Raw genomic sequence first — 15,497 nt, forward strand, 5'->3', positions numbered from 1 at the left:
AATCCAAGCTCCCCACGTGCCCCTAAAAACCATCCCTTCGCACCCACTCCCCTCCCTTTCACCCTCACCACTCCTCCCCCTTCTCTATCTAACTAAAAAAATAAAATAAAATATAAAATAAAAAAAATAAAAAAACCAGCTTCACTCTCTCTCTCTAACCCTAAAATAAAATAAAATAAAATAATAAAATAACCAGCTTCGCGCTCTCTCTCTCTAATCCTAAAATAAAATAAAATAAAATAACCAGCTTCGCTCTCTCTCTCTCTCTCTCTCGAAAAGCTTCGCTCTTTTTCGTCCTAACTAAAGCCTAGGAATCTCTAGGTTCCCATCCTTCTCCTCTTCCCAGATCCTTGAACCCTCATCGCCATCACGCCAAGAATCTCCTCTTCAAAAAGAAAAGAACCCCCCCCCCCCCCCCCCCACAAAAAAAAAAAAATCGAATGGCCATGAAAACCCATCACAAGCTCAAGCTCCTCTTCGCCCGGCCCCCCTCCCCTCCTCGTTCTCTTGCTCTTCCTCCTCTTCCACTACTTCAGGACAAGTCGCGGCCGGCTCCGGGTGCGCGGCGGGAAATCGGTCGAGGAAGGATCCGAATCGCGAGCCGCGAAACAGAGGCCTGGTGGTCTTCGCGGCGCGGCGAGGAGCTGACCTCGCAGGAGATCCTCGACGCGCCGGGGGAGGTGGTGGGGAAGTCGGGTTACGGGACGCTGTATCGGGCCGGGCTGGGGGTAGCGGGTCGGTTATGATGCTGAGGTTCCTGAGGCCCGCTTGCGTCGGGAGAGGGAGGAGGTCGCGGAGGCGGTTAGGGCTGTTGGGGCCGCGAGGCACCCGAACCTGGTGCCGCTGAGGGGGGTGTACGTGGGGCCGAGGGGGGAGAAGCTGTTCGTGTACCCGCACTTTGAGGGCGGGAATCTGGCTCAGTTCTTGAAAGGTGAGTTTTTTTTTTTGGGGGGGGGTTGGAATTTCGAGATTTTGGGTTGTTCGGAGGCAATGTGGGTATGATCTTGTCTGTAGAATTATTGATTTTGGGGTTACTTGCAATTTTTACTTTTAACTTTCAACTTTTTTTAAAATGGATTTGATAATTTGACACCCCGAACCGCAAAAAAGTTGGGATGAGTTTGTCCAAGAATATCAACGTAGAAGAGAAGCAAATTTTTGGGGTATCGAATTATCGAATTAAATGTTAACTGAAAATCTTTGGGAATGTTAGATTGTCAAAATAAACTCGAGTATGGGATTATTGTTTTTTTTTATTTTGGAATGGCTAAATTCAGTTCCTTTTAGGAATTCTATTGTGGTTCCTCTTTATTTTTAATTGGGTTTTATAAGTTTATGAAAAGATTGAATCTTTTATTAATAGGTTTAGTTGATTCCTTGTTGGCAGCCAAAAGGAAAGAAAGGGGAGAAAAAAAATCATTGCGATTGTCCATTAATGTAGACTTGCGCTGGATGTTGATGTTTCTTTTTTCTCTCTGAAAAGTCTCTTTCTTAAATTAATAAGAGTTAGTCTAGAATTGCGTCCTTTGCTTTACTTCCAATTAACTGGTGATCTTTTTAACTGTAACTACCGTCTTGGATTTTATAGTGCATTATCTTTGATTGTGCTTAGCTTTTAGTATACTGGCTTCTTGAGCAATTAGCAATCTTCAATCCTCATAGTTCCAAGATTTTCTTTGGAAGTACGTTCCCTTGATTTTTCTTCCATTTCCTTGGCGATTTCTTATCAGAAAGTGGACTTTTGTCCGTGTTTATTTGGCCCTTTGCATGTAGACCCGTGTCCTCTTCTGTCTTCTTGTATTTTGCTCTTTCCCATCAATCCTTTTCAGTTGTTAATCAATTGTATTAAACAAACTTCATAGCAACCAGAATTGTTCATTAAAATAAATATTTTCATGTATTATGTATCAGTTTGATTAATAATCCTCTAAGTTTACATGATTGAACCATATCTTACTTATTTCAATAGTTAATGATGCATACTTTTGATGAAATACTCATCTTCCTCCATATTTTTTTTCCATTTAACTATGGTTAGGGTGTTAGTTGATTTAGTACTAGAATTGAATTTTCATTTATCTCAAATCTTTTCCTTTGGCTTCTCCTTCTTTCAAACTTCACTTTCAAGATGTCTTGATGAAGAACGCAAAAGAATGAAAACCTCATCCACAAGAAATCTTATTAAATGAAAGATTTTTCGAAATGCAATCCTCCTACTTGAATCACATATTTATTTTCAGATTATCATAATAACAGTTTATGGTCTAGAATCAAGGACTGGAAGATGCTTATGGGATTTGTAGAAAATCAGGGGGAAATTTTAGATTTAGAAATATATTATATTTCTTCTTAAAGATATGGGTATCTTATGGTTTTTGTTAATTTCAACTAATAAATATATGAAAGTTTTCCTTTTGTTCTAGTGATTACTTTTGCTTTTTTTTTTCACTTCACCTTTCATCTTTTTGTACTACAGTAAATTTACTTCAAATTAGAGTATGATTTCCTTTCATGCTGCAGATGGGAAAGCCGAATCACACAGATGGGAGATCATCTACAAGCTATCTCTAGGCATTGCCAGGGGATTAGATTACCTGCACAATGGATTACAAAAGCCCATAACACACGGCAATCTCAAGTCAAAGAACATCCTACTCGATTCAGACCACCAGCCTCTCCTCTCAGACTTCGGCCTTCACCTTCTTCTAAATCCCACAGCAGCCCAAGAAATGCTCGAGGCGTCATCAGCTCAGGGCTACAAAGCCCCAGAGCTGATAAAGATGAAAAATGCAAGCAAAGAGACTGATATCTACAGCCTCGGAGTAATCTACCTTGAGATTCTAACGCGAAAGGAACCCATGAGCCTTCATCTCCCAGCCTCATTGAGGAACATGTTTCTTGAGCATAAAATCTCCGAAGAGTTCAGCTTTGATCTCGCTGATGAAAGTAAGAATAAAAACAATACCATCGAAGAAAGTCTGCGCAAGTTCTTTCACCTAGCAATGGCCTGTTGCTCTCCTTCTCCTGTGTTAAGACCAGATATCAAGCAGATTATCAGAAAGCTCGAGGAGTTGTGATTATTGGAACTAATACAAGATTGACACAACTACAGAAGCTAATAACTACCCTTTAGAGCATTTGTAAGAATACAGTGGGTCATTTGGTGGTTGGGGGATCACTTTGGCTTGTACCACTTAGCCCACTGACAGAAGAAAAGGGTGAAGAGCCGGACAAGAGCCATGGCAATGGAGTTTTAACGCATGGGAGAAGAGAGCTGTGCTGTTCTTTTGGAGGGTAGCATTTTGAAACTGTGGTGGCTGCAATGAGCTGTTGATTCTTGAATTGTCAGTTACTTGTAAAGAATGTGAAAGTAACAAAAGCTTGTGACCCAAAAATCGATTTACCGAGTTCTTGTCCTTGTTGACTGTTCCATGCATCTTCATGAGTTAACGTGATTGGGGTCCATCGACAGAAGCTAACATCTATGATTGGGGGGGAGAGAATTGGTATACTTTTTGTCATTACCTCTGAGAGATCACCAAATAGCTCCAAAGTGCCAGTGTTTTTATATGTGCTGAGCCCTGGTGGAAACTGCAGAATGCATGTTAGCCAAAAGTTGTGGAATATGTTATATCTTTGGAAGTATTTTATGCTCGCATGTGGGCATCTTTTAAAAGGTTGGCTAAGGGCTAGCTCGTGTTGTACGCTCAAATCTGCTCTCAACTGCTATCATCATTGTTTTTAATGCTTTTGCCTGCATGACTTTGGAAGCAGGATATGTTGATAACTAAGTTTGTTCCCAATGTTGCTATGAGCCACTGTTGTTAGATGGGTAATTGCTGTTGACGGGCCCTTGTGAACGTAAGCATGAACAAGTGGGTCCAAATTATGGACCCAAATGCTGCTATATCTTGGACCATTTAGGCTTGTTTTCTTGCCATGGTGCAGGGTGTTCTGGGCCGTTCATATGCAAAACAGGAGGGGGTGTTGTTGGTTTATCACTGCATCCTAAGGTTCAGAATACCCCCATGTGATGGATTGTTCTGATAGGATCTTTAGTGTGAAAATAGAGCTGCAACATGGTAATCTGTCGTTTGGTTTACAACATTTCAATTTTCAATTATGAATGTAAATTGAATTTATAGCAGAAAAATTGCATGTCACGGATAATTTTGTGGGAGTGGGGGTTGCATCCTGTAAAAGGTTATTAAATTTTTTAAAAAAAATTATTTCACACCATCAAAAAATTTCTTTTTTTCTATTCCAAATTAGAAAATTGTTTTTTTACATATATAATAAGCACACCTTTTGCATAATTGTTTTTCAACCAATATTGAATTTGCATTTGGAATTGCATTTCTCACAATAATGATATGCAAGTCTACTGTCTTTAATAATAATAATAATAAACTCTTTGACCCCCAAAAAGAAAAAAGGAAATAGAAAAAGAAAAACCCCTCTTACATTGGACTTGTGTGGGATTTAATTGGATAAAGATGCCAACTATTTCGTTTTGGCTGTTTCCACGAGTAAATGCATCAGTACTCGTACAGATTGCTCCTCGAGATGATGCAAGTGATAGAAACACGCCATGTTGCATCATCAAATTCGATGTTTTTTTTCCCCATAAAATGAGGGGTTTTTAGCATATTATATTTCTTTTGACCTTGTAACTTACAAGTACGTCTCTGTATTGCTGTGAACTGTTAATGGTAGCATCCAAACCAAGATTTTTGTTGCATATGAAAAGAATTGATTCTTTTCCTTCAGTGACGACGGAGATCTTAAAGACAATTGACCTTCATAAGAATATGAGCATAGCTTCATTAATTCGTTAGTCAGCTGAAAATATATCGCAAGTTTAAATTGCATCTGCTCTTGACTTCTAGGAACTTTAAAATGATAATCCTGACTAAATAAAATATAAGGCTAATTGCACGCAGACCCCCTTACCATCATGCTATGCCACCAATTATCTCTTAAGTTTGATATCGGCAATAAAGTTGGCACCGCCCTCTGCATCCCTATTTTGGATGAACACATTGTTCTCAGCGAGGTGGTTTAGGGTGGGAATGGAGCGAGGTGGTTTAGAGTAGGGGTGTCCAAAAAGCCCGGAGCCCGGGCCCGGCCCGGTGTCCTGCCCGGGCCCGGCCCGGTCGTGCCCGGGCCCGGAAACCCGGGCAAAACCCGGGTCCGGGCCCGGGCCCGGGTCGCCGTGTTTCAATTCATTTTCTCACAACAAAACTCATCTATTTCTCTCTCTACTACTCTCTTATACAATCTTATACTATCTCATACTAATATACTATCCTATAATCTTTTGTATTTTCTAATACTTCCAACAAATGGCTTCTGGGTCTGATTATGAAGAGCAACATGCAACTCCTACCGATCCAGAGATGAGTCCTCCTACAACAACTCCTCATCCTACCGGTGTTAATCCTGAATCTGGTGGCGACGAATCTACGGCACCAAGAGCTCCAAAAAGGCCGAGGTCTGATGTATGGAATTTTTTTGAGAAGATAGACGTCACCAAGGATGAACACGGTAGGATCATCTCTCAGAATGCGAAATGTGCGTTGTGCGGCCAGATATTCAAAGCTCATCATAAGAGCGGCACCAACCATCTCAAACGGCATATTGAAAAACACAACAAAGGCCAAAATCTACAAGGTGATATCCGGCAGTCTATGCTTTCCCAATCATCCTCTTCAGGTACCCTCGGCAGTTGGAATTATGACGCTGCCCGAGCCCGGAAATGCGTAATCAGGTTTATTGTTCTTAAAAACCTTCCTTTTAAATTAGTAGAAGATGATGAATTTGAAGATTTATTTAGAGATGGTTTTTATCCTGCATTTACAAAATTTTCTCGTCAAACCTGTCAACGTGATATTTTAAAATATTATGTTGAGGAACAGGGAAAAATAATTTCTTATTTTAAAAATTTAAACTGCAAATTTTCTTTAACTTCTGATATTTGGTCATCTAGAGTGCAAACTGGTTATTTATGTATAACAGCACACTGGATTGATGAAAGTTGGAAAATGTTTAAAAGAGTTGTTTCTTTTATTGCAATTGAAGAGTCACACACTGGTATTAATGTTGCAAATTTAATTGTTGAAGAACTTATGAAACTAGAAATTGATCAAAGAATATTTACTCTTTCACTAGATAATGCAAGTAATAATAATGTAGCTGTTGATTTTCTGAAAATAACTTTGTCATTGCCATGTCATGGTGAGCTTTTTCATGTTAGATGTATCTGTCATATTTTAAATTTAATTGTTCAAAGTGCATTTTCTGAAATTAAACCCATGATAGAAAAAGTTAGAACAGTTACTAATATGCATAATGCTTCTGAAATGAGAATTAAAAGATGGAAACAATGTTGTAAAAGAAAAAATTATAAGCCTAGACTAATTCCAAAAGATGTTGACCATAGGTGGAATTCCACCTATGCAATGTTATCTGTAGCAATAGAATATAAAGAAATTATAAATGATTTTATAAATTTTTATGCTTCTAGTTCTAGCTCTGGTAGTGCTTATGGAATAACTGAAGATGAATGGACAGTTATATGTAAATTAAATGAGATGTTACAAGTTTTTTATGATGCTACTATGTTATTATCTGGTTGTTATTATCCAACTATTACTTTAGCTGCTTTACAAATTTTAAATATTCAAAAAAATTTTACAAAATATCGTATGGATGATATTTTTGGAAGTATAATTTTTGAAATGGAGAGTAAATTTAATAAGTATTTTAGGCCTATTCCTCATATTTTTGGTATTGGTGTTCTTATTGATCCATGCTTGAAGGAAATTGGCCTTCGAAGTTTGTTACAATCATTGTATGGTGGACAGATTATAGACTTAGATGATGGATCCACCCTTACTGCTACTACTCATTATTTAGCTATTAGAAATTATTTTCAAACCTTATATGATGAGTATGCAGCTAGATATGGTGTAGCTACACAACAGTCTTCAGCTTCGGCACCTTCAGCTTCGAGCACAGGTCGAGGTAAAAGTGTAAGTTTTGATAGGTATGCAATGGTAGCTGAACTAACTGGTGGATCTGGAACTTCATCAGGATTAGATGTTTCTGAAATAGATGAATATTTTTCTGCTTCTTTAGTTAGATGTCAAGGAAATGCTTTAGATATTTTGCAATGGTGGAAAGTATATGGATCAGTTTCATATCCTATACTTTCCACCATGGTTCGTGACTTACTATCAGTGCAGGTTTCGACTGTAGCCTCGGAATCCGCTTTCAGCACAGCAGGACGTTTGATCGACGACCACAGGACATGCTTAGATCCGTATACTGTACAAGCGGTGATGTGCTTACAGGATTGGTGGAGATACGAGAAGCGAACACAAGGCATCGAACGGATTGCTATGATTGAAGATAAATTTGAAGAGTTGGGACTAGCAGATAGATATAATGATTAGATAATATTCATAAAATTGTAATTTTGTTTTCTTAGCTTTAAATTTGAATTAAATTATTTCGAAAAAAGTTACAAATGATAGTGATATGGGTGAGTAGGTGCCAACCTAGTTGGGATGTACTCATCTATTGTGATGCGACGAATTTCGAAATAAATTTATACTTGTAAAGGATTTGTAAAGGATTTACCGATTATTAATAAAGAAGTTATTTTTATCATTTTTTGTACTTGTAATTTATGTCATTTCATTTCAAGTTATTAATTAAATTTATGACATTTTTTATAATAATTTATGGTTTATGGTTTTGTTAAAATTTAAAAAAAAAACAAAAAAAATTTCTTAAAAAAAATCAAACCGGGCCGGCCCGATGTCCGGCCCGCTCAGGCCCGGGCCCGGGCCCGGGTCCGGGCTTGGGTTTTGCCTGGCCCGGGCCCGGTTTTCCGGGCCGGGCCGGGCCGGGCCGGGCCGGATGGACAGCCCTAGTTTAGAGTAGGATAAATTTTGAAAACCATCCTATTTGAGAAAATAATCGCAAATTCCGACTTATTCTAAAAAAAAATTATCAAAACCGACCTAGTTTTAGCCGTCTGGCTGAAACTGGGTCGGTTTTGACAAAATATGTTTTGAAACTTTACCAGACTTCAAGTCCCGTGAAGTTTTGTAATGAACAAAAACTTCAAGTCTGACTGAAACTAGGACTTGAAGTCTCGTGAAGTTCCGGAAGATTTTTTTTCTTCAAAACTGACCCAGTTTCAGCCCGACAGCTGAAACTGGATTGGTTTTCACAAATATTTTGTGAATGAGTCGATTTTTGCAATTATTTTCTCAAATAAGATGGTTTTCAAAATTTGTCCTTTAGTGATACGAGTGTATCTTCTCTTCAGAACTTAGAGATCCTCATGGGAGTTTGAAGATAGATGATTCTCATGGTAACTTGATAATAGAGGTATAAAACAACACAGTGGAACACAGGTTGAAGCATGAAACGAGACGGCGAATCGAAGAATCGAAGCATCCAGTTTTCAGCCCGTGAGTCGACTCATAACAATCATGAGTCGACTCGTCAGGTTAAGTTGGCTCATGCCTGTCATAAGTCGAACCATGAAACTCAGCCGTTTTGTCAAAAGTCTCTGACCAGTTGACTCATCACTGTATGAGTCGACCCATGTGTCATGAGTCGACTCATATATGCACATGAGTCGACTCATCGATGATTTCCTGGTTCGTTTAGGTTTCTGTTTTAGGGAATTCCTGTGGGGTTCGGACTTGGTTATTTACCACTTTGTCATCCACGTTGTTACACCTATGTAAGAGATTGTTTTATGGTTTCTAAGAGATCAGATGTAATAAAAGAGAGATTCTAATCAAAAGAGACTAGGGTTTAGAGAGAATTAAGACTTTGTTCTCGATCCTAGTGAGATTGTGAGAGAGGGATTGTAATCTTTTCATATCATAATCTAGAGAGAGTATTTTCCTTTGCCACATACTGAATTATTCTTGTGTTTCTGTCATCCTCTTCTCAACCCACCTTTGATAATTCCGCGATCAAAAGTGCTCGCACGGCGACTCGTATCACGTTGGTATCAGAACGATCAGATCTTGTGAAGGGGGCATCCTGTGTATGGTCCTGACTCGATCGTAATACAAGAAGCTAGGCGAGATCCTTATTTCATTGGAAGGAGTCCAGAAATTAAAGAAGGAGAAGATGACCGAATGGGATAATTCAGTAAGACTTGATGCAATGGAGAAGCAGATCGAGATGATCGGTTCTACACTCAATCAGCTCGTAGGTCTCATCAATGGAAAGGACAAAAAGGAGGAATCTTCTTCAAAGGGTAAGAAGAAGCTCGAAGAGTCCGATGGAGAGGGCGAGAAAACTAGTTTTGATGAGGAGGCCGAGATTGTTAAGATTGCTCCACATCAATGGGGTAAGAATTACTACTAGAACTTGAAAATTAATTTCAAGGTGGAGATTCTTGTTTATGATGGGAGTGTCAATGTAGAGAAGCTTAATGATTGGATCGAGCGTATGGAGATATATTTCACTCTCTATGGATATTCATCTAAGAAGAAGATTATGTTCGCGACTTTGAAGCTTTCAGGGCACACGTTGACGTGATGGAAATCCTACTGCAAGCAGGAGAAAAAGGCGGTATCGTAGAACAAGTTTAAGGAGCTACTGAGAAAGTAGTTCTATCCAGTGAGGTTCCTTGAAGAGCGTTGGTACAAATGGTACGGCTTGCGCCAAAGATTCAATGAGACCGTTCAAGTGTACACGACAGAGTTCCAACAGCAGGCGATGGTTCTAAACGTCACAACGGACGAATACTCCATCTTCATGAAGTACATGGCGGGTCTGAACGAATACATCCGGAAGGAGATGAAGCTATTCACGGTAAAGTCTATTGCAGAGGCAAGCGTGAAAGCTATTGCCATCGAGGGCAAGCAAAAAAAGAGCAACGAGGCAAAAGGAGATGCAAAACAGACGGGAGGTGAGTCTAGTGGTTCCAAACATAAGGAGGAGAAGAAAGGTGATCTGAGGAGAGTAGAACTGATTTGTAGTCACTACGAGAAGACATGACATATCGCTGATCGATGCTGGGAGAAGTATCCTCATCTGAAGCCAAAGGGGTTGAAGAAGAAAGAGGAGAAAAAGGCATATGTGATAGCACAAGGTCCGAAGGAAGTTCCTGGGATGACAGAGCCCAACAGTAGTCTCAATCTTATGGCAGAGAAACAGGCCACGAAAGAGGACGAAGACCCCCCGAGAGCAGCTCTTTGTGCTGAAGTTTCAAGTGAAGACCAGTTTGGTTGATGTCATTGTTGATCCAGACAGCGAAAAGAATTTGATATCAAAGGCCTTGGTTCAGAAGCTGGGTCTGAAAACAGTCAAGCATCTGAAACCCTATCCATTGGGGTGGATTCAGAAGGTGACGAGACTAAGTGTAGTTGATCAATGCACTGTTAGATTTGCGCTCCACGAGTCATATATTGACGAGGTCATGTGCGATGTCGTTCCATTGGATGTTTGTCAGGTTATACTAGGCAATCCGTAATTGTGGGATAGATACGCGATCTACGAAAGACGGGCTCAGAAGTACACATTCACCAAGGATGGTAAAAAGTTTATATTTCGTTCGGCATCTCTTCCGAGGGAGGCAAACTTGGCGACGGTGACGCAAGCGAAGAGGCTAGTGAATGCAAGTAAGAAGTTTGTCTCGCTATGCATTAGACTTCATGACGAGCCATCGAAAAGGGGTTGCGAGTTGGAGCGAAAGACGACTACGATGAGGCGAGAAACGAAGGAGTCGTTTCCAATTGTACGTCGATATCATGTTCCTAGCAAGGCCAATTGGTACAGAAAGGATGGAGGAGCTCGCGAGTTTCCTCAGCTGAAGTTCTAACTTGAATGTGACTTTAAGTTTCTAAAGGGGGGACCCATGATACGGGTGTATCTTCTCTTCGGAACTTAGCGATCCTCATGGGAGCTTAAGGATAGATGATTCTCATGGTAACTTGAAAATAGAGGTGTAAAACAACACAGTGGAACGCGGGTTGAAGCGTGGAACGAGACGGCGAATCGAAGAATCGAAGCATCCAGCTTTCAACCCGTGAGTCGACTAATAACAGTCATGAGTCGACTCATCAGGTTGAGTCGACTCATGTCTATCATAAGTCGACTTATGAAACTCAGTCGTTTTGTCAAAGTCTCTGACCAGTCAACTTATCACTGTATGAGTCGATCCATGTGTCATGAGTCGACTTATATATGCACATGAGTTGACTCATCGATGGTTTCCTGATTCGTTTGGGTTTCTGTTTGCACGAATTCATGTGGGGTTTGGGCTTGGTTATTTACTACGTTGTCATCCACGTTGTTACACCTATATAAGGGATTATTTTAGGGTTTCTAAGAGATCAGATGTAATAAAAGAGAGATCCTAATCAAGAGAAGTTAGGGTTTAGAGAGAATTGAGAATTTGTTCTCGATTCTAGTAAGATTGTGAGAGAGTGATTATAATCTTTTTCATATCATAATCTAGAGAGGGTATTTTCTGTCGCCACATATTGAATTATTTTTGTGTTTCTGTCATCCTCTTCTCAACCTACCTTTGATAATTCCGCGATCAAAGGTGCTCGCATAGAGACTCGTATCATTTAGGATGGGAATGGAGCAGACAGTGACAAAGGGGCAGAGTAAGTAGTACTAAGGCTTTATCTGTCACAAATCTTTATTGGCATTCAGATCAGAAAAGTAAGCGCATTTATCAATATTAAACTTAGAAAATTAATAAGTGTCACGTGACGATAGTACATGGGTCCTTGTGAAATTAACACTAATAAATTGAAGTCCCAACATTTTGAAGGATACAATACTTTTATAATGTTGACAGGACATCTATTCTGTATACAAAAAAAAATATTTGTACTGTAAACCAGAAAAATGACCTACACAAGGCCCCAAAGAGAATGCAAGACCAAGCTTCATCAATCTTTCAGGCCCTGCAGGTACCCATAACTCAGCACTACTATCTGTAAGCCAAAAAAAACATTGTTTCCACTTGTGCAAGGTCCCTTCAAATTATATATAAAATAAAACATTTAAAAAAATCAGTATGCAATTGCCTGCACTAGCTAATGAAAAATACCACCCTTCTCAAAATGAAAAAAAATATGTTATATTATATGATTTGGAATATATTGTTGGATTTTTTGGTCAAAACCGCTTTCCAAAATGAGTTTTCAAACTATATATATATTAACTACTAGTACTTTTCATAAATGCTTAGTAGCCTAGTGGAAAGTTAAAGTTTTGGTGTTTCAAAAGATCCTCTGTTCGAGGATTGCCAACGGCAAGCCGAGAAGTATTTTGTTTTGATTAATCCCTGATAAGTTCTAATGAGTCGTAGGTCGTGGGCCATGGACCAATGAACCGGGGATCGGGACTAATCTGGCTGAGGCGCTAAGCTATGAAGCACCGACACGCGAAACTTGGCCCAGAGTCCGTGTCCGACGCGTGTCGGACACAGACACGCGTTCGACATGTGTCGGACACGCATTCAACGCCCCGACACGCCCCCGACACGCCCCCGACACACATCAACGCCCTGAATCCGTCTCTCTTTCTCTCTCTGAATATACATATGAAGATTTTACTGTTTTCACGTGAATTTACCGTTAATTAAATTAGGATTCCATTTAATTAGGGTTATTGTTATATTTTAATTTACTGTTTTCTGTTAATTTACTATTAATTAATTAAGGTTTCATTAATTTACTGTTAATTAATTAGAGATCTCTACGGAAAGAGCAAAGTGCTTAAGAAGATACTATCCTAACACCGATGAACGACGGGCGGTGAGCTTGGAATATGCTAAGTTTGTGCGGGCTTGGGAGGCTTTTAGTGATCCGGATTCTCTTTTCGATAGAGGACATATGGATCCAAAGTCATGGTGGCTTCTTTTTGGTCCAAGTACTCCAAATTTGCAAGCATTGGCCGTAAAGCTTCTAGGCCAACCTTGTTCCTCTTCTTGTTGTGAACGGAATTAGAGTACGTATGGTTTCATTCACTTCTTAAAGAGGAACAAGCTAACCTCAGCACGTGTAGAGGATCTTGTTTATGTTCACACCAACATTCGCTTACTTTCGCGAAGTTAGGAAGAGTATATGGAAGTGGAATCAAGAATGTGGGATATTGGTGGAGATGGTGCCGGTATTTTAGATGTTGGAGCCCTTTCTCTTGATGAGCCCATGATGGAGGCCGTTGTGTTTGAGGAGGATGAAGGAGTTGAAGCCATAGAACGACCTTTTTGATGTTTCAACTTGATTTTATTTTAAGATACGCTTTTGGTTGTAATGTTTATATTTTTGCAATGCTAGTAACTTAATATTTTGTAGCCATGGAACTAGTTTTGCAACTTGATCTTTATTCTCTTGTAATTTTTTATATGTTTGCAATGTTAGACTTGTTAGTAGCTTAGTATTTTGTGTTTGAGGATTACATTTTAGTTTGTTGTTTGAATTTTATAAATTTATCTATATATAATAATAATATTAAAAAAATTTAGTCGTGTCACAGTGTCCTATTTTTTAGGCTTTTGACGTGTCTGTGTCCGTGTCCATGTTGTGTCTGTGTCGTCGTGTCTGTGTCCGTGCTTCATAAGCGCTAAGTGACGATTTGTTAGGCGTGCTTTGCACTCGCAGGCTGCTTCGCAGCATGCGAACAAGCTACGCATTCACACGAGGGTGTAACCCTAGCGTTCTCGAGATCAGACGACACTCCTCTATTTGACGAGGTTCGTCAATTGGTTGACGAGGTTCACATGTTCAATGAGGTTCGTCAATTGGTTGACGAGGTTCACATGTTCGACGAGGTTCGCCCGTTTGATGAGGTTCGTCAATTGGTTGACGAGGTTCACCTATTCGATGAGGTTCATCCGTTTGACGAAGTTCGCCCGTTCGACGAGGTTTGTTCTATTGACTTTCGCCCATTTGACGAGGTTCGCCCGTTCAACGAGGTTCGCCCGTTCGACGAGGTTCGCCCTATTAATGTTCACCCATTCGACGAGGTTCGTCCTATTGACGATATTCGTCTGATTTGCTGAGTCGCGACCCTCGCGTTGCCAAGTAATGCGTCCATTGATTGTCTCGCCTTCAGGCATTACTGCATGCAGCAGTTACAACAGTATTTAAATCAATTGATGTTACAATCATAATTATCATTATGATTTGTAACAGTCACATTGATTGTAGGTGACTCTTGAGCTAGCCTTAGAACCTATAAATAGCGCCCCTTTGGGGCAGCTCTTTAAGACACGAACGTGAGAGCTCTTATACACACGAAATATATTGAGCTGTTGTACTGCTGCTGTAGAAAATGTGCTCGAAGGAACTTTCCCTGAAACCGAAAAGTTTTGAACCAAAATGTTCTGAGATCAATGAGATCTTTGCCTTGACCGAAAGGTCTTATAGATCGAGGAGATCTTGACAGTACTGGGTTGGTACACACCAAAGTACTGTACTGCTATTCTTGAAAACAGCTTGGCCTCGAGATCCTTACATCGTATTAGGCCAAATATTGCTTTAAGCACATCGTTTTTCAAACGCACAGCAGTTATTTTTAAAAAGTTTAAAATTACAGCACATCAACTTTTACTGTTTCATTCCAGATTTAACCATAATCTCCAACAATCTTAAAATAATATTTTTGATCTATCATGGATCCTGTGATGACTCTTGGAGTGGACTGTCTCAAGATAGAGAATTTTGATGTATCCAACTTTAACGCATGCCGACGAAAAGTGATTTTTGGAATGCAACTCCTAAAAATCTACTATGTGGTTTCTGATGAGAAAAACCCGATTTTGAAAAGGATTTTAAGTCTGAAGTCTCTGTTTGTTGGAAATTTGCAGCAAAAAGACAGAAAGAAAAATTGACTTGTATTTCTCTCAAAATCAATTACAATTTGGATTCCGATTACAAAAGAGAGGAGAATGAATTTAATTCTCCCCTTTGTTTAAAACTGGGTTCTTCTTGGTAGCGATGGAGTGCCTCCTTCGATTGATTGTGTCGAACTTGCTCTCCGTTGACGATCCGACCGTCCTATCTCACGAGACCGATTGAATTGCTTGATGATTCGACGCTGTGGAGAGTGTAAAGAACTCAGAACGAGTTGAAAACTCTGATAAGAGTTGTTGAAAACCGAATATCTGGTTTGATGTGATTAATCTCTGATAAGAGTTGTTGAAAACCGAATATCTGGTTTGATGTGATTAATTTGGGTTGCAAACTTAATCATGAACTCTTAAATGAGTTTCAAAACTTAGAGCGAGTTAAAACTCTGTAAAAGAGTTGTTGGAACCGAAGATTCGGTTAATTGCCAAGTGGATTATACCGTTGATGAAAGGATCCTCTGGGATTTGATTAACTGATCGTTGATCAGTTCCTTGATCTTCAAAAGATCTCCTTCTTCGTGCTGTTGAACTGCTGAGATTTGTTGACCTTGGGCGGTTTTGATTCCAGCTCACCTCAACCCTATGC

At 39.7% G+C, this 15,497-nt stretch overlaps 1 protein-coding gene across 1 annotated transcript; it reads left to right on the forward strand.

The window, feature by feature from the left end:
• Positions 317–3,745, forward strand: LOC109839208 (putative kinase-like protein TMKL1). Its single transcript, XM_020407636.1, is given in 4 exon segments — positions 317–723; positions 726–773; positions 776–931; positions 2,521–3,745. Coding segments are annotated over 4 exon segments (1,044 nt in total). The 5' UTR covers positions 317–440; the 3' UTR covers positions 3,078–3,745.

The sequence above is a fragment of the Asparagus officinalis genome, chromosome 4 (genome assembly GCF_001876935.1).
Source record: "Asparagus officinalis chromosome 4, Aspof.V1, whole genome shotgun sequence".
In the NCBI taxonomy this organism is placed as follows: Eukaryota; Viridiplantae; Streptophyta; class Magnoliopsida; order Asparagales; family Asparagaceae; genus Asparagus; species Asparagus officinalis.